The sequence below is a fragment of the Podarcis erhardii genome (assembly GCF_964252035.2).
Source record: "Podarcis erhardii genome assembly, chromosome: 7".
Taxonomy (NCBI): Eukaryota; Metazoa; Chordata; class Lepidosauria; order Squamata; family Lacertidae; genus Podarcis; species Podarcis erhardii.
The window spans coordinates 56,805,353-56,831,748 of record NC_138511.1 but is presented as its reverse complement, the minus strand read 5'-3'; the positions used below and the strand labels follow the sequence as shown (position 1 = coordinate 56,831,748).

At 46.8% G+C, this 26,396-nt stretch overlaps 1 protein-coding gene and 1 long non-coding RNA gene across 2 annotated transcripts in view; one reads left to right on the top strand and one right to left on the bottom strand.

Annotated features, from left to right (window-relative positions):
- Positions 1-2,067: 2,067 nt before the first annotated feature.
- Positions 2,068-26,396, top strand: part of FA2H (fatty acid 2-hydroxylase) — a 61,693-nt gene continuing 37,364 nt past the window's right edge. Inside the window, exon 1 of the mRNA XM_081872209.1 lies at positions 2,068-2,439. Within this exon, the coding sequence (XP_081728335.1) occupies positions 2,152-2,439 (288 nt within the window). The 5' untranslated portion in view covers positions 2,068-2,151. The remainder of the gene's footprint in view (positions 2,440-26,396) is intronic.
- On the bottom strand, positions 18,227-25,823 carry LOC309347549. Its single transcript, XR_014158973.1, has 3 exons — positions 25,489-25,823; positions 20,408-20,502; positions 18,227-18,445 (listed from the first exon to the last, which is right to left on the bottom strand). It is a non-coding gene; the product is annotated as an uncharacterized lncRNA (long non-coding RNA).

Below are 26,396 nucleotides of genomic sequence, written 5' to 3'. Positions count from 1 at the left end.
TCAAATCTCCCATTCTTTGGCAAGGTGATTGAGCGAGTGGTTGCTGAACAACTCCAAGCGTGCCTGGAGGATGCAGACCATTTGAATCCCTTCCAATCAGGATTCAGGCCTCATCATGGGACTGAAACTGCCTCGGTTGTTCTGGTTGATGATCTCTGGCGGGCTAGGGACAAAGGTGAGAGCTATTTCCTAGTTCTGCTGGATCTCTCAGCGGCCTTTGATACAATCGACCATAACATCCTTCTGGACCGTCTAGAGGAGCTGGGGGCACTGTTATACAGTGGTTTCGCTCCTTCCTCCTGGGCCGTGTTCAGAAAGTGGTGGTGGGGGATGAGTGTTCAGACCCCTGGGCCCTCACTTGTGGGGTGCCTCAGGGTTCCGTCCTCTCCCCCATGCTTTTTAACATCTGCATGAAGCCACTGGGAGAGGTCATCAGGGGGTTGTGACTGGGTGTCCATCAACATGCAGATGATACCCAGCTCTACCTCTCTTTCAAATCGGAACCAGTGAATGCGGTGAAGGTCTTGTGTGAGTGCCTGGAGGTGGTTGGAGGATGGATGGCGGCTAATGGATTGAGGTTGAATCCTGACAAGACAGAAGTACTGTTTTTGGGGGACAGGGGGCGGGCTGGTGTGGAGGACTCCCTGGTCCTGAATGGAGTAACTGTGCCCCTGAAGGACCAGGTGCGCAGCCAGGGAGTCATTTTGGACTCACAGACGTCCATGGAGGCGCAGGTCAATTCTGTATCCAGGGCAAATGTCTACCAGCTCCATCTGGTACACAGGCTGAGACCCTACCCGCCTGCAGACTGTCTCGCCAGAGTAGTGCATACTCTAGTTATCTCTTGCTTGGACTACTGCAATGCGCTCTACTTGGGGCTACCATTGAAGGTGACCCAGAAACTACAACTAATCCAGAATGCGGCAGCTAGATTGTTCATTGGGGGCGGCCACCAAAACCTACATTGGCTCCCAGTATGTTTCCGAGCACAATTCAAAGTGTTGGTGTTGACCTTTAAAGCCCTAAACGGCCTCAGCCCAGTATACCTGAAGGAGCGTCTCCACACCCATCGTTCTGCCCAGACGCTGAAGTCCAGTGCCGAGGGCCTTCTGGCGGTTCCCCCACTGCGACAAGCAAAGCTACAGGGAAGCAAAGCTACAGGTAGAGGACCTTCTCAGTAGTGGGCCCACCCTGTGAAATGCCCTCCCATCAGATGTCAAAGAGATAAACAACTACCTGACATTTAGAAGACATCTGAAGGCAGTCCTGTTCAGGGAAGTTTTTAATGTGTGACATTTTAATGTATTTTTAATCTTTGTTGGAAGCTGCCCAGAGTGGCTGGGGAAACCCAACAAGATGGGCAGGGTACAAATAATATATATCATCATCATTTTGGCTGTGAGTCCTGGAAGACCTGCAGGCATTTTTCCACCTGCGCTGGGGGGGGGGGCGCAACTAGATGCCTTTGGGGAAAGCCCAAATAGGACCCAAGAGCACTTTCCCCACCGATGGTTCCAGCAACTGGCATTCAGAAGCTTCTCTGCCTCCAACCATGTAGGAAGAGCACAATCATCTTGGTTAGTAGCCACTGGGAGTCCTCTCCTCCAGGAATTTGTCTCCTCCTCTTTTAAAGCCCTCCAGCTTGGTGTCTCTCACCGCCTCCCGCAGGAGTGAGTGCCATAGTTTATGTTCCGGAAAAAAAAACCCATTTTCTCCCCACCCCCCGACTTCCCCCAGCTTCGTTGGCTGGTGTTGTGGGGGAGAAAAACTTCTCCGCTCCCCGCACAAATTGTTTCAACTTCTTTTAGAACGTCGCCAAGTTCCGCCGTCCACCCCGCTGCCCATCATGGGTGCTCCACCTCGCCCCGAAACGAAAAGGTCCCCAATGTTGTAACCTTGTAGCTTTTGGTCGCCATCCTCGGTTAGTGGGAAGGTGGGTGGGCGTGGGGAGGGAACAAGGCGGCAAGCGCGGCGCTGCATGACGCCCGGAGACCAACGGGACGGGGCGTGTCCGCGCCTATGGCTTAAGTACTCTTTGGGAAGCCTGGGCGGCAGCAGCAGCAGCAGCAGCAGGTGCCTGGCTCAGTGCTGTGGAAGCCGTCGGAAGAACTGCTGCGCCGCCACCGCCCTCGAGGATTTCGCTGTCCAGCCATGGCTCCTTCCCCGCAGCAGCTCCGCGGGCACACGCGCGCCGAGATCCAGCAGCGCTGCGCGGCCGGCGAGTGCCTGGTGCTGGTGGGCCCCCGCCGCGTCTACGACCTGTCAGCCTTCGTGCGGCTCCACCCGGGCGGACCCGAGCTGCTCCTCCAGCGGGCCGGCACCGACGTGAGCGCCCAGCTGGACGGGCCGCCGCACCGGCACTCGGAGAACGCGCGCCGCTGGCTCGAGCAGTATTACGTGGGCGACCTTGACGACGACGACGCGCGGCAGCAGCAAGAGGTAACGCGGGCGCCTCCTCGAAAGCTTTCCCCACTCCTGGCTACGGGGCAGGCAGGAATCCAACCGGGAAAGCCGCCGCCGCCGGGCAGCTGGTTCTTTCGGAGGGGTTAATCAGTGGGGCGGGGACGGGCGCGCGGATTACAAGCCCCAGACATAATTAAATATACTCTTCCTTTGTGGATGTTGAGTAGGGGAGTGCCTGAAGAAAAACAAGGGGGGTGTGTGTGTCTATCTCTGGGTAGCCAAGTTGTGGCTGCCAGGCACGTCCACAGGTGTTCAGCGAGCTGGGGGCATCATCATCATACCCACCATCACTGCAGTGGGGTGTCTGTGTAGCAGCACCTGTTGCCCCAGGTACACCAAGGTGGAACCATCAGCTGAGGGAACATGAGCAGTTCAGTTTTGCTCTTTGCTGTAGCCAGGATTTGGAGGAGGAGGGCATCATCCCTCATCGTCCTCTGTCGGCTTTGTCTACTAGCAGATTCGAAACGAAATGTCTCAACAACAGTTGTTACATTCTTTTGACCCCAAGTGTTCAGAAAAATCTCTCAAAATCTTCTTACGATTTCTACTTTTAGTTAAGTATTTTTATTTATTTACTTGATTTAGTGGGGTGGTGGGGTGGTAGCTGCTCTCCCCACCCACTGGCTACACCCATAGTTGTGCTGTCATTGAATGGTGGAGGGGGAGGCTGAGGGGGCAGAATGAACCCTCCCCCCTTCCCCATCCTTTGATAGTTCCCCTCCAATCTAGCCATTATTTTCCCTCCAGTTCAGCCAAATTGTGGTCCCCCACTCCTAGAAGCGAGAGCTAAAAGGGTGAGTATCCCAAAAGGCAACTGGGGGCTCGACTGGCTTGGTCTGGTCTGGCCTGGTCTGACCCCCATCTGGCCTTCCTGTAATTTGAGTGTGGCTGGATGTGCATCTTTTACAACCCTGGAAGAGCCCTGTGTTGAAGCAGGCAGGTTTACTGGCAATGGGCAGTGCCTGTGCTGGGGCTGTCTTGCCCCTTCCCCAATGGGGTGTGCTTGTGTGTGCTGGTTGAGCAATGCTGCAGGTGAGGAGCGGGAATGTGCTTTTACAAGGCTGTTCATTCCATTTTTGAAACATTTCCCTAACTGTTTATTTCCACATTTTATTTGAGCTTTCTCATGTGCCTCTTCCGGAACTATAGTGGAGTAGAGTGCAAGTTTGGTGCTTATTTCCATATTGCTTGCAAATGGATTGTTTCTGGAAGCAAATGACACAGAATACCAAACTTGCACTATGTTGCAGTTCCAGAAGAGGCTTTTGTGTCATATGAAAGCTCCGGTATAATGTAACACAGGTGTGTGTTGTGTGAGGTGAGGTGCCCTGGAAAAAAACCCCAAACTGCTGCATGAATTGTAGAGTTGGAAAGGGATCCCAGGGGTCATCCAGCCCAACCCTCCCTCCAGAATGCAGAGCTCCAGTTGGGGCTTGAAAACCCAGCTGGGCTTGGCTGTGCCCCGATAGCACACTGCTCTGGGGACAGTAGCTCTAAGCAGGGCATTCCTTGATCAGGAGAGGCATTGGCAAGTGCAGAGATTGTGATGCCATCAGCAAGGGTGGGCGGAGGGCACCTCCTGTGCCCTTGGGAAACTTTATGGTTGGTGCTTAACTAACTTGTGGAACTCACCTGGGCAGCTTGTAATGCGCTGAAGGGTTAGGAAACTCAAAAGGCCTTCCTTGCTCCCGCTGCTGTCACCCACCCCACCCCAGATCCCTCAGCATGGCTAATGGTTGGGGACAGTGGTCAAGCAATATTCAGAGGACCTCCCTCCATGCACCAGAGAGACTTTTTGTCTGATTCTGTTGGGGCACGTGCTTACGCTCGCACAGCGAGTGAGGTCCCCCCCCCATTCTGAACCTCTGATTTGCCAACGTCTATGGAGTGTGTTCAAGGAAGGCACTTTTGAAGACAATGACTGTCTGCTGTCATGAAGGAGTGGTGCTTATGAAACAATATGAAGCTGCTTATCTCCTTGTCTCTCCTCCCTATTGCAGATCATGTCCCTAGTCCCTTAGTAAGTATTCAGCCTCTTAGGGCCATGACTGAAATGATGAGATAAACTTTGCCACAGTGTATGTGTTTTGCAGTAAAGAGAGGTAGCTCCCCAGCGAGGCTGCCCTTTTGAGTAGAAGACCAGCATTCTTCTGCTTGGTGCTTTCCGCTCTCCTCGGTTTCCTGCTGATGATCACCCTCCCTAGACTGCTTTGCTCAGTGAGAGAGTCCCCTTGCCACAATAAAAGCACCTTTGGGAGGGTACATGAAAACATCCACACAAAGAAAACATACCACCGCAAGTTTTTATTTTACACAAAAGCAGCAAAACAAAGGAGAGGATCATTTTGGTGTGTGATTTTGATCTGAGAAAATGGCTCTTTCTCCACCCACCCATCCACCCACTGATTTTTCTGCTCAAGTCTGCAGCCTTCTGGGGCAGATTTATCTTTGTATACGTTTGTGAAAAAATGGGGACGGAGTAACCTGCTGCTATGCAGCTCGTCCTCTTGGTTAATTTAGTGTTGGCTGCCTTTAGGGCACAGGTGAAAGGTGGGGCTCAGTGGAGGGATCCACCTGCAAGCTGGATGCCAGAGCAAATAGGAAGCACCTTTGTATGAGCCAGCATGGCCAGGCCTGGGCTACTAATGATTATCTGGGATATTTTGCCTCCCAGGCTTGGGCTGAGCTCCCCTTCAAAGCTACACACTCCCCTCCACCTGCTCCCCCCACCCCGACTTAATCAGGTTTCTGAGAAAGGACAGCATGGTGGGGCTGTCTGTGGAAGACCCAGCCTGGCGATTTAAAAACTGAGCTTGCTGACTTGAAATGACAGGTGTGCACAGATGCAAAACCAACTATTGGAATCTTAGGTGCTTTTGTTTTAAATGCATTTGTTCAGTTTCCCAGGATGTTACATTGCAACACCAAAATGCATGGGAAATGGACATCGATTGCAATCTTGCAGCAGGGAGGAGTCATGTTCTTGAGAGTTACTTTCCATATTAATTCATTAGCAGAAGGCGTGAGCCTCTGAAAAACTTTGATTAAAACATCGTAAAAGCCCTGTTGGATCTGCATCCTGTTCCTCATAAAGGCAATCAGATGCCCATTAGAGGAAACCTGCTAGGATCACCATGTACCTGGAATTTCCCAGACATAGCTGGGATCTGTCTGTCAAAAACGGTGTCTGGGTGGAATTTTCAAAAAGCGGCTGAAATGTCCAGGAAAACCCAGGCACATGGCAGTCCATATTGGAAGTGTTAATTATTTGGCGATTTCCCTAAAAAATAGGTAAAAAACTCAACAACCTTTGTGTCCGGATTTTCACTTTTTCAAATATTGGCAACCCTAAAACCTGCAAGTCCCACCTGAGCATAAGAGGGCTCTCCCTCCCTACCCCTGTTGTTCCTAGAAAATGAAAAGAAATGAGCCTAGAAGTGCAAGGTGTGGGACAACCTTGTTGGTGTTGTCCCCCGCCCAAGACAATATGGCCAAGTGGTCCATGCCAAGTGGGTGGATGAGGCTTGGAGGGCAGTTTCTTTGAGTCTGACCAGTCTTTTAAGGCCTTGCCCATCGGTGGGTATTATGTCCTCTCTCCCACTCTTGACAAAATGTTGAGGTTTAGGAAAAGGCAGCAGAAGTGTTGTGTTCCTCCTGCAGGGAATTTTCAAGGTTCGTTAAGATGCCCTTGCATTGAATGGATAGCGCTGCATTTGGGGCCTTGGTGTGAAGACCTGTGGCCAAGCACCAAGGGGCCTTGCAGTTTGGAAAGCTCAGTTGCAAATAAAAATAATAATGATGATGATAACAACAACAATTGTACCCCACTCATCTGACTGGGTTGCCCTAGCCACTCTATGTGGCTTCCAGTGCATATAAAAACAGAATTAAACATTAAAACCGTCCCTATACAGGGCTGCCTTCAGATGTCTTCTAAAGGTTGTATAGTTACTTATCTCCTTGACATCTGATGGGAGGGCGTTCCACAGGGTGGGTGCCACCACCAAGAAGCACCTGGGTTTGGGGTCAGTCCCTTGCTGGTGTGGGAATGCTTACCTTTGGCTTGTGCGACCGGAAGAAAAGCAGCCAGGGAGGGACTGGCATGCCTGATGGCATGGGGTGCCAGATCCACAGGTGGGCTAAAGCTGAGGTGGTGGTGAGCCAGATCATGGAACTGGGGACGCTTTCTGAACTGGGGGACCAGGGGTTGTGGTGGAACTCTGGACTTAATAGACTTTTTTGTGGGGGGACAGTGGTCTTTAGATTGTTGTGTGTCTTCCTTTGCTTTCTCAAAATGTGCAAGCCAGGCCTGTTGCATTTGGGGGCCCTCATTCTTCTGAGCGGTGCCCTTGATTTCCACCTCTAAAGTCCTGCCCTGAAAGTTCTAGAGAGGACAGGAGTTGAGGTCAAGGGTAGCTAAGAAGAGTACTGGGTTGGGGGAGCTAAGTGGTCTGTCCCAAGGAGGAAGGAGTACAGCTGGGACGGGACTTTCGTTCCAGGCAAAGCAAAGTTCTGGTTGAGCAAAAATCCAAGCCTGACCTGGAAGTACTTGCAGCCATGCCAGGAAGAGCTGCTGGCTGCTCTGGGGCTTGGGGTCATGCTGGAAATTAGGAGGTCACCTCGGGCTCCTCTTCCCCTGCTCTGCATCCTTGAGTGGCTAGAGTACACCAGTTGCTGGAAACCACAGGAAGGCAGAGTGCTGCCCTTGTGCTTGGGCCCTGCTTGCTAATTCCCCACGGGTATCTGGTTGGCCACTGTGAGAACAGGTTGCTTGGGGCTGATCCAGAAAGCTCTTCTGATATTATTATGGCTGATGCTCAGAGAAGACTTCCTAGGAGACTTGGGCATATACATCCTTGATTTGACTCAAGCTCAAGAAGCATGCCAATATAATGTGGGGACGGTAGCAGTTGTTGATGCCCAATTCTGGGAGAAATGTGTGTTTTAGTCTTCTGAACTGTTTGTGTGTGGACAGAATAGGTGCTTTATTCCTCCTGTGTAATGATTTATCTATCATACAGGTGTGGCCTTCCCTGTTTCGCCATCTGACGCCTTGCTTACCAGCTGCTGCTGCTGGGGATGGGGCGCTTATAGGGACACTGCCCCATGGCATCTCACCATCTGAGGCAGGTGTTTCTGTCCGCCTCATGGGTGGGCCGGCCCTAATGCCATGTTTAGGAGCAAGTTTCAGCAGCAACTTGACCTATGGCCAAGGTCTTTATGAAGGCTTGTACTCAGTGAGGCAAGAGCACATGGCAAAGCACCTTTCTCTAAAATCCACGTGTGGTAATACAGGGCCTTTGTTCCCCTCCAGGGCCTTTTGGGAGCCTCAGTCAGTCACTCCCTCCTCTGGGACAGAATTAGCTCCCTGCTTGTCTCAACGCACCAAGGTAGCTTTGCAGTGGGCCCCGAGGCACAAGGATGAGGCAACCACGCTTCTGTGAGACAGTGAAAAGGAAGCCCTCCTTCATGCAAGCACGTAGTTAAACTATGGAACTCGCTCCCACAGGAAGCAGTGAGGGCCACCAACTTAGATGGCTTTCAAAGAGGGTCAGGCAATTTCCTGGAGGAGAGGGGCTGCTGATGGCTGCCTCTTGCTCTGAGCCTGCAAAGTGTGTAACTCTGCCATAGAGATTAAATAAGAAATTTAGCAGAGAGGGAGCAAATCTAGATGATGTCAGTCATTGGGAAAACCGAGGGATTTAATCCAGAAGTGGAAGGATGGCAGCAAGACTTGGGCCAGTACCATGTTCTGATTCTGATTAAAATTGTTATTAGGATTGGAATAACACTTGCAGTTTACTGCTGAATTTTGGATATAATGGAGATGTAAAAGATGTGAATTATTATAAAAGAGGCAGGGGGGAATGATTAACAATAGGACCCATTAATTTAAAAAAGTGTGTGTGTGTGTGTAAAAAAGTTTGGGCCAGTACCTCTTGCCTAATGATGGACAAAATGCAATCTTTCTCAATATTTGTAGAAGCAAAGCTTGCTTCATTTTACGAGGCTCAGTGCTGCCATATAAAGCCTACCCCCACTTTTAAACACACCCACACATTTCTTTGCTTGTAGGGCAAATAAAGAGCCCAGCATCTTAATTTCCTAGAGGTGTTGCCCAAGCATCCTCCTCCAAGGTCTCAGCCACCTCCCGGGGAGTGTGCAGGTGCTGGGCTCCGACCCCCTTCCTCCTGGCTGCCTGCTGGTGTCTTCTGCGCTTCTCTCTTCGCCATCTCCTTCCGTGCCCCTCGGCTCCCCTTGCCCCTCCACAGGCAGAACGAGTCCAGCGAGGTTTCGGGAATGCGCCAAGCCAGACAAACGAGTTCTTATTCTCTCCCCTTTGAAATGCCATTGATGATGTGTAAAGGCAGGCGATATGGGGAAACAGCCACGGAGGCAGACCGAGCACAGCCTGGCACCAAGGGAGCGGCTCGCCAGCGGCGCTGGGGGCCACTGGCCTCGGTGACAATCGCCTTATCTTGCCCTTGTCAGAGCCTGACCCAAGAGAAACACTCCGCGGTGACATGGGGAGGAGAGAAAGCAAACAGGGACCTCCTGCTGCTGCACAGCTAGCCTCAGGCGGTGCCTTGCAACGGAGCTTCTCGGTTATTCTCTGGGGAAGGAGCCAAGACGAATCAGAAGTTAGGATGCTTGCATGTGCCTGCGAGTGCGTGCTCTCACGCTGCTGTCGGCACAGGGGGCGCTTTCAGTGAAAAACGACTGAATGAAACAAAGACACATTTTTAAAATACACATCAGAAGTCAGGTGCGGAAGGAAGCAGGTGTGCTGACAGGCGAGGGGAGGGGTGGTTTGGATTGCATTTGAGCCAAGCTAAGCTGCTCTTTCCGAAACGACACAGGCGTCCTTTGAAATTTGTACTTATCGGAATCTTGCAATGCAGAAAGATGCAGATCTAGGAAAACAAGTGTGCATTTTAAAAAACCACAACCCACAACAATATTAGTGAAATCAATCAGTCAATCAATTAATTAAATTTCTATACCACCCTTCCTTTGAAGATTACAGGTGGTTTACAATAAAAAAACCACAAAAATACATACCATAATAACAAGCAAAACCATACTCCCACAGTTTAAAAGGCCATAGATTGTTTAATTAGCCCAAGGCCTGGGAGAAGAGGTATGTTATTGCCTAATGTCTAAATATATGTAATGAAGGCACCAGGCAAGCCTTCCAGGGGAGAGCAATCCACAAACAGTGCCCCTGATGATTAAATAAGGTTAAAACGTATTATATTAGGGATGTCAGCCTTGCAAAAATGTGTATATTAAGAGAAGTTAGCACAAAAAATGTTGATGAATTGGCTTTTTTCTTTTTTAAATCACAAACTGATTTATGGTTGTTGGTTTTTTGTAATCCTGTCACTTTTCATACCACAAATGTTTTCAGGTTTTTCCCCCGCACGTTCTTTGTGCTACGGTGCAAGATGGCAATAACGTGCTAACGTCAGGGAAGCATTGCAGAACAACTAATAAAGCACAATGATGTGTGGATGGTCTAGTATAATTCCACCACTGATGTACTATAATTGCATCAGTGACATACTGCAGAATATACCCCTCCCCCTCGAAAAAGCCTATAATATGAAAAGGGACAGGATTTCTGCATAAAATTGTGGGATATTGCAGTGACTGGGAGTGAAGCTGTATTTGGGCCCAGAAACAGGTGCAAAGAGTATTGAAAGGGGAATTGTGTCTAACCACCTTGAATACCATCATAAATACCAGGAATCACGAATGCATGATTAAAAGAACCTCTGGAGGGATTTCCAGAAAACTCACATTGTTGGCTAAATGAATTGACCCCCCCATTGTTCGCATTCAGGGGCAATTCAGGTGTGAAGGGGCTGTGGCGGCCCCATTGCTGTCCTTGATGCAATAGCCTGGATGCTTGAGGTAGGGGAGCTTCTGGAGGTAGCAGTCTCTATGTGAGTCAGGTGCCTATGCACAAAAGCTTCCTCTCCATTTGATATGATGCAGCCTTTCACCCGAATAATGTGTCTGGGGAGAGAGAGAGAGAGGTGGTGTTGGCAAAGGAGGATCCCTGCTGATCAACTGCAAATCATTTGCAGGTCTCCCCAGTGCCGGATTTATGTATAAGCTATAGCTTAGGGCCCCAGTCTCTTGGGGCCCCCCAAAAATTTAAAGGAAAAAAACCCCTGGATGTACATTTCCAAAATATAAGATAAAAAACAAATAAAACTTACATACAGGTAGAGCTTAATAATTATTTCACTATTAATATACTTCTTAGTTATATTTCAGTTCAACAATTACTTTGATAAAATACATATTACGTTATGTGCAAATGGCTTTAGATACCTATTAGGTCCATAAATTACCATATAGCATATATCAAACACAAAAAAAAACAGTGACAATTTGTTGTTGACAAAGCCACTTCCGGACCTGGCCAGGAGGTGGGGTTGCGGGTTTCACACCCACCCCACGTGAGCAGGGGGCTGGTCTCAGCCCCCGCAAGAGCAGGGGAATCCCAGCCGCGTCGTCTGCCCAGCCAGCCAGTTGGGTGGCTGGGGGGCGTGGCCTGCCCTATCGATAGGACCAATGCCTAAGCCAATGCCTCTCATTCCTGAATTCAATAAAGTTGTGGCCTAATGCGCCCATTTAACCTTAATTCTGGTGTCCGGTGTCTTTATTTATCCTAGGTGGGGGGGCGGGAACTCGCCACGCAAAGGACAGCTGGACATATAAAGGGCCCCATTACCTTCAGTGGCTTAGGGCCTCATCAAACCTAAATCCGGCCCTGGTTCTCCCAGTTAATCCTTCACACAAAACACCTAAACCTAAATACAACAACAATACATAACAGGACACATAATATCCTTGCATCGTAACACTGAAAAGTTAATTATCAACAGCTCATTCAGTTTATATTAGCATTTAAGTAAGTGTGCAGTTTACTAAAAGGACAATTCAAAGAATCCCTTAAGCAGCTCCCTTATGGAGGTTCCTGCAGCTGGAAGGTAGGGTAAAGCAGGTGAAAAAACACCAACACTGAGCCTCTCCTTCCTTTGGAAACAGCTCCCTTCCATCTTCCATAGCCAGCTTGCGAGATGCCAGTTGGCACCTCCTAGCCCAGGGATTTCTAGATGACATCAGCAACCTCACCTAACTCCAAGTAAGTTGCAGTACTTCCTGGGAACACAGAGCAGGGGTTTTGCAACCCACAGCCTCCTAAGTTCTCCATCACCGGCTGGCTCATCCGGTTGCCCATTGTGGGACTTTGTCAACCCTAGCTAGATTTGCTTGGCTGCATTCGGACCATGCATTTAATTTTGATATAAGAAACCGTGCAGTAAAGAGGCAGCAGCCACACACCCTCTCACACCCTTTGGGAGAAGTGAGCGCTGCTGAGTAATCCACTTTTGCAACAGGGTTGATGAATTGTTGGTCATGCTTGCAACCTGCTCTTTCAGCTCAAACACTCACAGATTTGTGTGTTAGCGTGGGCTGAGGTTGTACCTCACACCCTCTCAGTCAACTTGACAGGACCCAGGATCAATATTTACGGTGTTTGACTCCACTCCTTGGTCCCGTTTCGTCATTCTCGATAGTTTTCAGTAGCAAGCATGTGAACGATGCCTGATTCTCTTCCTTGAAAAGAGAAGTGTATGTGTGTCTGTAGGGGTCCCTTATATTGCTTTTTATATTGTTTTAGTTTTATTAGTGCTCAATTACTTTTTAATGTTGGTATTTCCTCCCCTCCCCCCATTTTGCTTGTGATTCGTATTCTTTTTGTAAACCAGCTTGAGTCCCAGTCTGGGTGAAAGGTATGAAGCAAAGAAAGAGAGAGAGAATGAATGAATGAATGAATGAATGAATGGATGGATGGATGGATGAGGCTGTTGGATCAGGCTAATGGACCATCTAGTCCAGCCTCCTGTTCTCACAGTGGCCAGCCAGATCCCTCTGGGAAACCAGGATCTGAGCACAAGAGGACTCATCCCTCCTGTGGTTTCCAGAAAGTGCTATTCAGAAGCATTGCAGCCTCCAAGCGTGGAGGCAGAGCACAGCCATCATGGCTAATAGCAGTGCTTTTTTTCTGGCAGCATGCAACATTATGCAGTACTGCCACCTTTTGCCCAGCTTAGGGAAGGAGGAGTGATGCTTTGACAGGATCTTGGACCCTGCTGCCTCCTTTCCAGAACTGAGCGGGGGAGGCCTCTTCACCTGGGTGGCAGCACCCCAAGTAGGTAGGTGGGTGAGGGAACATCAAGCAGCTAACCTGCCCTCACTGCCCAGCCTTGCCATCAGGCCATGTCCCTCCCCAATGTGCTTGCCCCTCCTGCTGCTTGCTGGTGGCTGCTGGCACTAGCTGGTAGCCATTGGTAGCCTCCTCCCCCATGAATTTTTCCATGCCTTTTTAAAAACCCATCCAAGATGGCGGCCATCACTGCCTCCTGCGGGAGGGAGTTTCATATCTTAACACTGTGCTGTGTGAAGAAGGACTTTATCTTGTCTTTCCTGGATCCTCTAACGTCCCACTACTAGTATTATGGGGGGTATTTTTCTAGCCACTTTACATATGCTATACATAATTTTATAATATTTTTGAGCTGTGTCTGAGACCTGCGGTGGGATTCTTGTTAGAATAAAGTTATAAACTCAAACAGAAAGCAGCCAATCCCTGGTGCCCCCTCCCTCCGCCAGCTTACGCTCCGTGGCCCAGGGCACATGTACCTGGCTGCCCCCCACCCCCGTGGCTTGTTTCCCCCCTGTGGCTGACTTAGCTCTTTTCTAGGTCACCTCTAGATGACCAGTTCATTGAGTACTCATCATGATTTGGTTTTGGGAGGGGTTAGATGAGGCAGCATTTGTAGGAATGTTCAGGGGTGCAGGAGAGGATATATTGACTAATTATATCCTTATCCAACTTGTGTTAACAAGTTCCCAAAATATCAGCGAGTTTATATACATTCCCCTTTTAGTTTGCAACGGTAACGTCTGCACAGGTTCGCTAGAACCTCTATAATAATTACTCTGGTAATTTCCCCTTTGTTCCCTCTTAAAATACAAGACACGACACAGTCTTTATAAAAGTATAAACTCACGTTCTGTTCACAATGTGATCCCAGAAGGCAGTCAGCTTAAAAAAAGTAAAATACACTCAGAATCTATCTTATAGGAAGATAGTACTGTCCTCTCTTGGCTGAGAGCCAAGAGGGCATGTTGCTCCTTCAGAAGATGAAGATGAGAGAGAGAGATATGGCTGGCTGCCCTGTGCTTTTATCATTTACCTGCACAGGTGAGGCCACACCCACCTCTGGTCACATGCGGAGGAAGTCCGTCCCCAAGAAGTTTACCTACTTGCTAGACAGACATCCCTCCCCATGTTCTAACATGTACACTCTAGGAATGTTGTCATTGACTGCTCCTGTGTTTACATCCCACAGACCCCTTCTCAGGCAATACAACATACACAAAACATAAACAACTTTATTCAACCACCCAGAGTCCCAGCTTGACACGTAGATTCTGGAAACTCTCTCTTGGTAGGGGTTTCGTCAGGATGTCAGCAGTCATCTCTTGGGTGCTGCAGTAGGATAGTTCCACAAGTCCATCCTGGATCATCTGGCGTATGTAGTGGTATTTAACCCCAATGTGTTTTGTTCTGGCCAGGAACTTCTCACTCTGCGTCAGCTTCAGGCAACTTTGATTGTCCTCTAGCAAGCTGACAGGCCCTTTTCTCACCAACCCAAAGTCCTTTATGAGTTGATCAAGCCAGGCGATCTCTCTGCAGGCTTCTGTTGCTGCAACGTATTCTGATTCTGTGGAAGATAATGCTACACAGCTCTGTTTATAGCTGCCCCATGAAACAGGTCCATCACCAAACATGAAAACATGACCACTTGTTGATTTATAGTCAGCATTATCCCCAGCCCAATCCGCATCAGTGTACCCAACCAACTTAGGGTCTCTGACGGCTGGTAACCTTAATTTACAATTCATGGTACCCTTCAAATATCGCACCACCCTCTTTACACCTGCCCAATCATGCTCAGTGGGAGAATTCACTTTTCTGCTAAGAATCCCCACAGCATTAGCTAAGTCAGGTCTACATGTGGTAACTAAATACAAAAGTTTACCAATCACCAACCTGTAGTCATTGTTGTCTGGCAACTGCTTCGAATCCTGCTGATTCTTCAGGAAGTCAGTAGCCATCGGTGTAGCAACTGGATGTGCGTCTTGCATCTGCATGTGCTCAATCAGCAGCTCAGCTCTGGAACATACAAAACTCTAGAGATTGTGTTCTCAATGCATTCATTGTTTATATTGCATTTCAGACTCATTGAACCTGCACCTTTTGCTTTAACAATGTTGCCATCTGCAATTTCAATTTCAGATCCTTCTTCATCATTTATCTCATTTAAATATTCCCTTTTATATGAAAAGTGTGAGCTGGCACCTGAATCTAAAATCCATTTATTACGTTTATTTTCACGATTCTGGACAGCTAAATTCCTTTCTTGCAGTAACCATGTGCATTCACATTTCCCCTTCTTTTCCCCTTTTGGCTGAAAGGGGTGGGGTTTCTTTGCTTTAGGAACCCTGCAATTCTTTGCAATGTGTCCTTCTTTGTACAATTGAAACAAATTACTTTCTTAGGCATCTCTTTGGACTTTGTACATTGCCTAGATGCATAACTGCTGTCCTTCCTTCTAGCATTTCTCACTGGAGATTCAGCTCTATCTCTGCATTCTTCTTTTAAATAACCAATCAAGTCTTTAAATGCAGACCTTGTCTATGATCCATCAAACTTACAAATGCGCTAAAGCGTGGTCCAAGCGATGATAACAAAAATGCTATCTTTGTATCTTCATCAAAAGCTTTGGGAGTCAGATCAATTCTTTGAATAATCTCAGTAAACTTGTTGATGTGCTCTGTGAATTCCTCTTTTGAATTCATCCTCAATCTGGTTAATTTACACACCAAGTTTCTGAAGCAGTTTATCCTAGATTCTCCATACACGCGCTCAATATCTCTTAAGATTTGAGACGCATCATCTGTACTATTTATTAATGATAGCTGCTCATCACAAAGTCCACTCAAAATTATGTGTCTAGCTTCACTGTTCATGTGTTTCCAAGCACTTATCTTGGCTAAATCTCCCTCAGTTGTTCCTGTAGGTTGAGGGTTTAAAGCTTCCAAAATGTGCTTATAATCTAAGCATGCTATCAAGCGCTGCTTCCAGTGTATGAAATTGTGTTCATTCAGCACAGGCATTCTTAGCTTTGCATCACTATCAAAAGCTGCTCTAGCCATCTTAAAATCCAAAATTTGAAAATTCTTCAAAATTTCAAAATTTCTCAACATTTTAAAATCAAAATCTCAAAAATCTCAAAATACAAAACAAATTTTCACTGCCTTGGGTCACTGTGAACTCTGAGGGAAGGGGGGGTTGCTTAATCCCCACTGCACAATGGAACAAAGGACCATGTGCTTACCAGGAATTTAACTCAGAAAAATACTACTCTACTCAAAATCACAATCCAACGCAATCCTTCAAAAATACGCAGAAATATGCAATACTGGGGCCAATAACCCTTTGTGAGAATGTTCAGGGGTGCAGGAGAGGATATATTGACTAATTATATCCTTATCCAACTTGTGTTAACAAGTTCCCAAAATATCAGCAGAGTTTATATACATTCCCCTTTAAGTTCACAACGGTAACGTCTGCACAGGTTCGCTAGAACCTCTATAATAATTACTCTGGTAATTTTCCCTTTATTCCCTCTTAAAATACAAGACACGACACAGTCTTTATAAAAGTATAAAAGAGTTTACTCACGTTCTGTTCACAATGTGATCCCAGAAGACAGACAGCTTAAAAAAAGTAAAATACACTCAGAATCTATCTTATAGGAAGATAGTACTGTCCTCTCTTGGCTGAGAGCCAAGAGGGCATGTTGCTCCTTCAGAAGATGAAGATGAGAGAGAGAGATATGGCTGGCTGCCCTGTGCTTTTATCATTTACCTGCACAGGTGAGGCCACACCCACCTCTGGTCACATGCGGAGGAAGTCCGTCCCCAGGAAGTTTACCTACTTGCTAGACAGACATCCCTCCCCATGTTCTAACATGTACACTCTAGGAATGTTGTCATTGACTGCTCCTGTGTTTACATCCCACAGCATTAAGCAAAAATGTCCAGGTTTTTGGGGAAGTGGGTTTGCTGTACAGGGAGCACAAAATCCACTCCAATGGCACCACCTGAATTTGCTCTGGTGCGCAATTGAATCCCACCCACTAAATAGGGATGGTCAGGAATCACCCTAAATTGAGTAGCAAGTCTCCACTCCGTCGATGTTACCTGCTGGTTTTAAGTGGTAGCTATGAAAGTTACGAAATTGAGAAAATAAAAGTTACGAACATAATAAGCAATACATAAACAAAAGGACAAATGAAAATGGCACAGAACAACATACCACCTTTTGAGTTCTCAGGACCTGGCTCTTTAGGATGTTAAGCAAAACCAAGGAGTGGGTGAGAAAGTGAAGGCCCAGAATTATGCTGGAGCCCAAAAGTCTGCAGGTGCATCAATATGTTGATGAAATGCAGGAGCAGTTCGACCAACTTAATTGGATTAGTCTCTGGTAGGTGCACAACGATTTCAGAATCCCCTGAAAGTTGCTGCGGTAAAGCGAAACAAACCTTTATTGTTACAATGGCCAACACGGAGAAAACAAAATGAGAAGCACATTAAAAATGCTATCCTAATGTGTCCAATAGCATAAAGGAGAATCAATTAAAATGAGTTAGATTAAAAAATAATAACACCAAGGAAAATAAAATGGACATTGATGTCTTGGCTCACCCCAGCTAAGGAAGACACCTGTCTGATAGTTAAGTCTTTATTGACAAAAGAAGCACTTTCATCAGCTTCCACATTACTCTGGCTGTACATGTGCACACGCACATGCTTCTAGTCACTAGGCAGCTGTGCCTTAGACCGTTCCCCTCTTCTGGCTTATACACCCTCCCCGAAAGATTACGCACCTGTAACCTGAGACTTCTCCTGCACAGAAGTCTCCACTGCTCTTCCCACTTCAAGCCCCTCCTGGTTCTAGGAGACAGTGGAGTGGGGGAAGTTGAGGCGTCTACTGACCTGCCTGTTGCCAGAACAGCATCTTCTTGAGCCATATCTGGCTCATCTTCCTCCTCCTCGGACTGCCCTGACTCTTCCTCTTCCCCCTGCCCTCACTTCTGCTTTGTGCCACACCCCCTACATCACTAGTTCCCTCTCCTGGGTCACTCCCCTGGTCCCCGGCCTCCGCCACCCACTCTTTGGAGCCCTTACAGACAGTTGAGATGAAATCCTGTCGCCAACTCCAAGCAGGGAAGCTGCAGAAAATCTGCAATCAGTTCTGGCGGGTTTCGCTCACTGAAGAGCCCAGTCCTTGGCCACACTGAACATGACAGATGCATCCTGAGCCAAAAGGCATAGATTAGGAGGTTATAAAATGCACCTGTTCATCCTAGCAGATTTGATCAGAAGGGGTTGATAAAGATATTATGCACACAGTAAAAGGAGAAATACAGGACAACCAACTGGTCACTGACTGGTCCTCTTCAGAGTCTCGGGGGCACTTGTGTCCATGGTGGTGGTGGAGTTATTTGTGTAGCTGAGGTAGAGAAAGAACAAAACTGCCCCCCCCATATTTTGAGGATATAAAATTGTCCCTTGCTCAAATGGGAAAACTTGCTCCCTTGCTCAAGGGAGACATGGTAGTTTTTGTATATATTTGCAAAGTTTGAGGTTTTAGGTAGAGCACCAGGTAAAAGGGCAATGAAAGCTGACGTGGGTAGCACGGCCTATGGCTTGGGACCTTGTAACTCCCACCCCCACAAAGTAAACATCTGTGTTCAAGTTGTAGAAGGCATATTCTGTCAGCGTTACAATCCCATCTGTAGCCAGCTGAACTCGGCAATTTCATAAGCTGTAAAAATAGGGAAGATGCTATGTTTATTCATTAGAACATAATTTTCAAAATCACTATAGCGCAGTAAGTGTTGTGATGCCCCCACCCACCCCATGGACCAGCACATCTGCCTGGGTTTATGGTATAGAAAACAGCAAGTTTTGCCTAGGATAATCTTGAAATCTCTCTTCAACCTCCTGCATCTCTTGACCAAGACAGGGCAACTTGTCACCCTTCAGATCTTACTGGACTCACAATTCTCAGCAGCCAATGATGGGAGTTGGGTGGGATGATGAGAGTTGTAGTCCAACAACACTGCAAGGGTCATGAGTTTCCCACCCTGAGGTATACGTTAGATTCCCCACTCTTCCCTTATATGTGAATAGGGCAGATCAGTGTGAACCAATAGGTGTGGCTGCTGATTGTCCCAGCTGGTGTGACCCTTAGATAAGATATGCAAACCTCTTTTTTGAAGGAGCAGAATCTGGGCAGAGGGCAGAGGGTTAGGCACATGGCTGGGGAGAGCTTTGAATGGGAGGACAAGGAAGCAGAAGAAGTGCAGCCTGAGTCATTTTGTGGCCTGATACAATTTAGCAAATGGCTCCCCTTACCCCCAAGGCAAGATGTAGCATTCCCAAAGCTCTGTGAGAATCTCACGAGTGCTTCTCATTGGTAGTTAAAATTCAGTACTAATTAGATTACTGTTGGAGAAAATATACAGAAAAGGTTTTCTCCCTTTCTCCGAACACTAGAAGTTGTGGACATCCATTGAATTCTGGATGATTCAGGAGAGATAAATAGGAGGGACTTCTTCATGCAGTGCACACCGTATTTTTTTTTCCCTCCTAAAAAGTAAGGGGAAATGTGTGTGCGTCTTATGGAGCGAATGCAGGCTGCACAGCTATCCCAGAAGTCAGAACAGCAAGAGGGATTGCTGCTTTCACTGCGCAGCGATCCCTCTTGCTGTTCTGGCTTCTGAGATTCAGAATATATATTTTTTTTGTTTTCCTCCTCCAAAAACTAGGTGCGTCTTGTGGTCTGGTGCGTCTTATAGAGCGAAAAATACGGTAGTTAAACTATGGCACTCCCTCCCACAGGAGGCAGTGATGGTCACAAACCTAGATGGCTTTAAAAGAGGATTAGACAAATTCATGGCTACTAGCCATGATGCCTATGTTCTTCCTCTACTGGAGGTCCATGAGTTCTAGTGCTATGCTATGAGGTGGATAGAAAAGGCATTCTCTATCCATTTTATCCATGCAATGCTTAACTTTATAAACTTCTATCATGTTACTTTTTAATCACCTTTTCTCTAAACTAAAAGGTTATAGATACGGCAACCATTCCTCACACAGGGGTTGTTCTATTACCCTCATCATTTTTTGTTTACTTTTCCAATTCTGGCGTAAACTTTTTAAGAACAGAACAGAACTGTATAAAGTGTTCCAAGTCCGGTCACATCATATAGGTTTGTCTGACAGCATTATAATATTGGCAGTTTTATTTTCAAATGCTGTTATTTTCAACAGCCAAGTCCAAAACAGGCTGGATTATTAGAAACCTCAGAGAAAAGGGAGGTGCCGATGGCCAAAATAAACTCTATTTGGCTGTTCTTGGTGATTAGCTAAACCGAGATTGCAAAGCTTTAAGGCTTGGGAAACGCTGCTTGTTGGATGAGGCACCTGCTGGCTAAGGGTATGAGAAACCCTGCTTCTTCCTTGGCTGCCCAGCATTGGCCAACTTCAGCCCTAAGGGGCAGGACAAATGTTGTAAGTTGGAACATGTACATAATTTTAATTGCTTGGACTACTACAGTGTGCTCTATGTGGGGCAACCTTAGAAGGTGACCCGGAAACTCAGTTAATCCAGAATGTGGCAGCTAGACTGGTGACTGGGAGTGGCCACTGGGACCATATAACTGAAAGACCTACATTGGCTCCCAGTATGTTTCTGAGCACAATTCAAAGTGTTGGTGCTGACCTTTAAAGCCCTAAACAGCTTCGGCCCATCTCCACTCCCATCATTCAGCCTGAACACTGAGGTCCAACTCCGAGGGCTTTCTGGCGGCTCCCTCCCTGCGAGAAGCAAAGTATAGGTTAATAATAATAATAATAATAATAATAATAATAATAATAATAATAATTTCTTTCCCACTTCTTCTTTGAGGGAACTCAAGGTGGCAGACACACTTCTCCCTCTCTGCACATTTTATCCTCACAGCAACTCGCAGCAACAGTAGGTTAAACTGAAAGGCAGGGACTGGCCCAAAATCACGCAGTGGGCTTCATGGCTGAATGTGGAATGGAACCCTGGTCTCTCAGCCCCTAGTCAAGAATTCTAGCCACCACTCCACACTGGCTCTTGTAAGTGTTGTTTGGTCAGCTTTGGAGGTTTCTGCTGTTGTCTTCAGTTGTGCCACTTCTGTACACATTAGCACATTTTTCATGCTACTGAAATATGGGGCAGGGATCTAGAAAGAGAACAAGGATTACTCCATGTGTAGGCAGTTGCAAAAGAAAAAAAACACCCAAAACGTTTTGAAAGAGTTGCTGAGTCAAGATTTCTGAGCAGGTGATTTGGTACATGAAGGAAGGGACTCATTTTTTTCAAAAAGATGTGAAGGGTCAGGATGGGAGCTGTTTTTTGAATTATTTTATTGTTCAGTACCATGAAAGTATGAGAGAGAAACATCCCTTGGGATGAGAGGCGTGGGGGGAATTCTATTCAGTTGGCATTTAGAAGCAAACCCACTTAATTCGCACTTTTCGGAACAATGAGTGAATCGAAACACAGCCATCCTTTTAAATTTGCCCTTTCCCAAAATTTGCAATGCGGAATTTCCAGCCAAGAAGCGAGTGTATATACTAGGGCAAGGCATGCAGAGATCAGTGAACATAATACAAGAATAGATTATATTATGGAAAATTGCTTTGCAGAAATGTGTATACCAGGCAAAAGTATGTACACAAAATGTGTCAATTTTCCCAACAACTTTCTTGGTTTTTTTTTTTTTTAAAATGTGATCGCAAACTGATGTGGAAATGTGAAGAACTGGACTTAAGGTGGAGGGAATGAGAAACGGACAGAAACTGAAATTGTCAGGTTCTGCCATCTCTGCTGGGGAGTGAAAAGGAAGGTTGCACGTTTATGGCTAATCGGCCTGAGGGCTTTCCCTCCCTGCTTCCTTTTGGAGAACTGGGCTTTGCTGCTAATGAAAGGAGTGCTGTTCCAATCCATACCCCTTTCTCTGCCTGTCCTACAACTTCAAGGGGATCAGTTGCCTAATTCTATGGTCTCTTGGAAATGATGCTGTGACTCTTATGAAGGCAATTGTGGAACTGCCTTTCTATGAGTCATGTTGGTACCACCCCAGAAGTCAGAAAGGTGTCACGGGATAAATTTCTCTGGTTTCTATTTTGAAATCTTTGCCTGTGGGGATAGGAAAAGTTCTTGTGCCAGTAGTTTGAGCTCGCTTGTATAATGCAAATGATGAGCCAAATCCTGTGTCTTGAAATGCTGCGCTCTCAGAATAGGGATGGGTTAAGAGCTAGGGTAAAAGCACATGACTTCCTTGCAGATGTTGCATCCTCCAACCTGTATCACCTCCTGATTGCCAGTATTTTGCGGGAGAGATTCAGCCACATACCAGAAATTTACATTTAAATTTCTGCAATTAAAGTAGCCTGGTGCAGCAAATCCAATTTTCTTTTTTTTTTTTTTTTTTTTTTAAAAAAATGGACTTTTCCCACTTAGGAAAGTGTCAGGGATAATAAATAACTTATGAATGGGAAGACATGTGTGAAAATCACTTGTGTGAAAATCAGGAGGAAAACTCCTACCCACAAACCAACTGGAACAAATGCTCACTAAAGACCAGACATCGTCTTGCCTCCACCTAAGCTTTGCGCAAGCGAATCAGGGTGAATGCTCAATAAGCAGGCTGTCTGGAGGAACCCTGGAAGTGCCCCATGGATGGTTTGAACTCCAGCTATGATCCTCCACAGCCAACATGACCAGTTATGGGGTGGTGTATGGTTCCACAACATCTGGAGGGCCATAGTGTCCCCATTCTGGCTCTAGTGACTCACTGGACACATCCACACTACAAACATAGTGTTATGAGTTGGGTTTTTTTTTTTTTGGTGGGGGGAGTAGACTGTATGAGAGCTCCTTCTAACCCCTGGATCCAGAAAGTGTTAAAATATAATCCAGGCTTGCTTCCTCTGTTGAGGTGATAGCTTGGGTAATGAATGGGCCATTAAGGGAAACAAAGGAAAGAGGCTCTGTGTGAGATGGCAAATGGGTGCTCTCCCCATCAACTGGCTAGCAGTTAGAAAAAGACAAAGGTGAGAGTTGGGAGAGGGCAGTGAGGTGAGCTAGGTGTAAAGCAGCAAGCTGGGAGAAAATGGAGACAGAACAATGTTTGAATCTGACGCTGCGGCTATGGGAGAAACAAGACCCCTTTGGGGTGTTGATTCTATGAGCCCCTGCATTGTAGGCTCAGGCTGTATATATGCACTGACCCCCCCCCCCCGAAAAAGAGGTATCAGAGCTCACCATGAATGCCTCCCTCGTTCTCTTAGAATGGCAATGGCGCCCACTGGAGAGGTGCTGGAGCTGAGTTCCAGCTAAAAAAGCCCTGTATATATGTGTAAATAAACCATATATTATAAAGATACCACAGTCGCCACTGTGCCTCATTTCCAAAAGGAAGCATGAACCCTGGGTAAGTTCCAGGAGCTCCTGGCATCACGTACCACTCAGAGATTGGGGTGGCAACAATACTATCTACCAGTTTTGGAACAGGTGCACTGTTGTGGATTTCCCTTACAGTTCCTTAAGTCTCCATTTCACAACTTCTGCTTCTAGAGCTTCCTAGCAAGAAGGTACAGTAAATGATGATCGATCCAATTTGTGCAGATAACCTCTCTGCATTAGGGCAACGATGTTTCCTCCCTCCTCTAGGCATACAGGTGACTAAATGGCTACTGCAGGGGTGCTCTCCAGATGTTACTGGACTACAACTCTCAACAGCTGCAGTAGCTAGCCAGCATGATCAAAGAGTCAGAGATAATGGGAGCTGTAGTCTCAACATCTTGACAGTATGTTGGCTATCCCTGAGCTACTGGAACCATTGCAGATTGTTTCCGCAGGGCCGTCGTAATTCCAGTTCAGAGAGAAGCGTTTTGAGAGTCCAAGAATGTCTGGAAAGTACCTAGAACTTGCCCAGGCAAGAGCAGTTTTATATAATAATAATAATAATAATAATAATAATAATAATAATAACAACAACAACAACAACAACAACAACAACAACAACAACAACAACAACAACAACAAATTATTATTATTATTATTAATTTTTTATATATATATATATCCCGCCCTCCCCAGCCGAAGCCGGGCTCAGAGTGGCTAACAACAGTAAAAAGATAAAACATTCTAAAATCATTTCATTATAAAATTAATTCAAATCAAATTAATGGCAACCATTGGGCTAGAAGTTCTGTGAGGATTGCCAAAGGAGGGAGTCAGGCTGTGCCCTGGCCAAAGGCCTGTTGGAACAGCTCTGTCTTGCAGGCCCTGCGGAAAGATGTCAAGTCCCGCAGGGCCCTAGTCTCTTGTGACAGAGCGTTCCACTAGATCGGAGCTACAGCCAAAAAAGCCCTGGCTCTGGTTGAGGCCAGCCTAATCTCTCTGTGGCCTGGGACCTTCAAGGTGTTTTTGTTTGAAGACCATATGTTTGAAGTGGATGAAGGCAGCGATGGATGTACTTTAAAAGATTAAAGTGTAAGAACAAATGATACCAGGGAAACCAATAATCCCTAATAACTTCAGTGATTGCATATATTCAACACACAGATGAGAGGTGCAATTAATTTTTATGAGTTTTCCTAAAGGAACCACACACATGCTTTCCTTAGAGGTTTACAGGAAGCTCAATTTATTACTAGCTTCATTTAATTTATTCAGTGTTGGCTAGGGTTTCAATATTTCCAGAGGTAAAAATCTAGACAAAAATTGTTCTTGACCTTTTTTTGGGTGATCACCCTGCTCGGCCCCTGGCTGTCCACTGCTGCCAAACCCAAAACAGAGCCCAAGACAGAGACAGAACCCAGGTCACCCAAGCACAAGCCTACGCACACACACACACTTTTTAAAAACCCCTACATACCTGGGTATTTGCTTAAAATTGTAAAAATCCCCCCGGATGGGCATGTAGGCCCTCCAAAAGAGACATGTCCAGGATTTCCCAGACATATGGCAACCCTAATATTGGCTCCCCAGCTGTTGTAGCACTACAACTCACCATTCCCAGCCAGCTTAGCCAATGGGCAGAGATGATGAGAGCTGTAGTCCAACAGGTCTGAGGAACACTCCCCCAACCTTCTGCCCTCCAGGTGTTTGGGGAACCAATTCCCATCAATGCTAGTCAGCATGGTCAATGGTCAGGGATGAGGCAAGCTGCAGCAGAGGCATAGGAAGGGGGGTGCGGTGGGTGCAGACTACCCCGGGTGTCATCACGGTGTGTGTGTGACATTCAGCATGCCGCCTGCCTGCGACTCCTGAATACAAACATGAAACAATATCTTCAAGAGCAGTCCCATAAAGAGCGCATTAGAAGAGCAGGTTGTGACGGGTGGTTTCTGAAAGTGCATCCTTTTCTGAGAAGGAATGTGGCTGGAATACTGGATGCAATTGGTCAGTGCTATTCAGGGCTACTCTTGGGCTCTCTTTCTAGTCTATAGAAATATAGAAACATAGAATGGTAGAGTTGAAAGGGACCCCAAGGGTCATTTAGTCCAACCCCCTGAAATGCAGGAATCTCAGCTAAAGCATCCATGAGAGATGGCCACCCAACCTCTGCTTAAAAACCTTCTCTCCTGGAGAGACTTGAAGTGGACCAATTCTTTGTTCTTCACCTTCTCCTGATGCATTGTGAAAATAAGGGTCATGACACCAAAGGAACTATTGTGCACCAGACAAACCAGACCAAATATGACTTCTGTGTACCGCAATGACATGTTGTTATACGTGAAAAATGGAAGAAAAGCACTCACATGCAGATGTTCCTCAGCATTTTCTCCAGTGGTGCAGCTTCATTAGTTTCTGTAGAATAGAACAGAAATCACCACCCAAACCCTCAGTTGTGGTGGTCTCATCAGGACAGCCTAGCCATGTGTTTTGCCAGCTTTGCCTTTCCTGGGACTTGCGAGGCAATGCAGAAGGGAGCAAGGCCAGCTCTTGCCTTGCTCTGCCTTGTTGTTAGTAGCTGGAAGAGATCAAACACTGCTGGTTTCTATTCCCATGGGCAAGTCTGAAAGAGGAATCTGTTCTGTCCTCTTGTGGCTTCTGCGTTGCCCTGGAGGATGCCACTGAGGGGCATTCAGTGGGATTTCTGGCCTGGCAGGCAAGGCCTTCCAACTCCTGAACAAAAGTCCACTTGAAAGCTTGCCACAACCTCCATTTTTATCACTCCTGCCCAGCGAAGGTGTGGGTTTCTGCAAAAGCGAGATAATTAGCCTTAGCCAAGTTAAAACTGGGACTGCCTTTGTGCTCTTATGGACCGAGGGTGTATGTGTGTCTGCCTGCAAGTAAGCCCTAATAAAAGGCATGCTAGTTTGATCTAGAGTTGCGTAGGTGAAGAATCTGAGTAATGCAGGAAAACCAAGGCGCAGAAGAGAATTTCATTTGCTGCTACCAGCTGGACCCGACTGCCTGGTGTTCTTCCTGGTTCTGTCCCCATATCATATCAGCAGCTGTGGCTACAGCTCACGTCCACAATCTTTCATGATAGACATCCACACCCACAGTGCTCGTTCATATCCAGTCCCTCTGGGTATTGCTAGCTGCACCCTGAGGCTTATTGTCAGGGTTGGAGTGAGGCGTAGGTCACTGACAAAACAACAAATAATCTGAGGCCAGTGAAGTTAATTCTTTATTCTTTAGGAGGCCTAGTGCTGAGCTT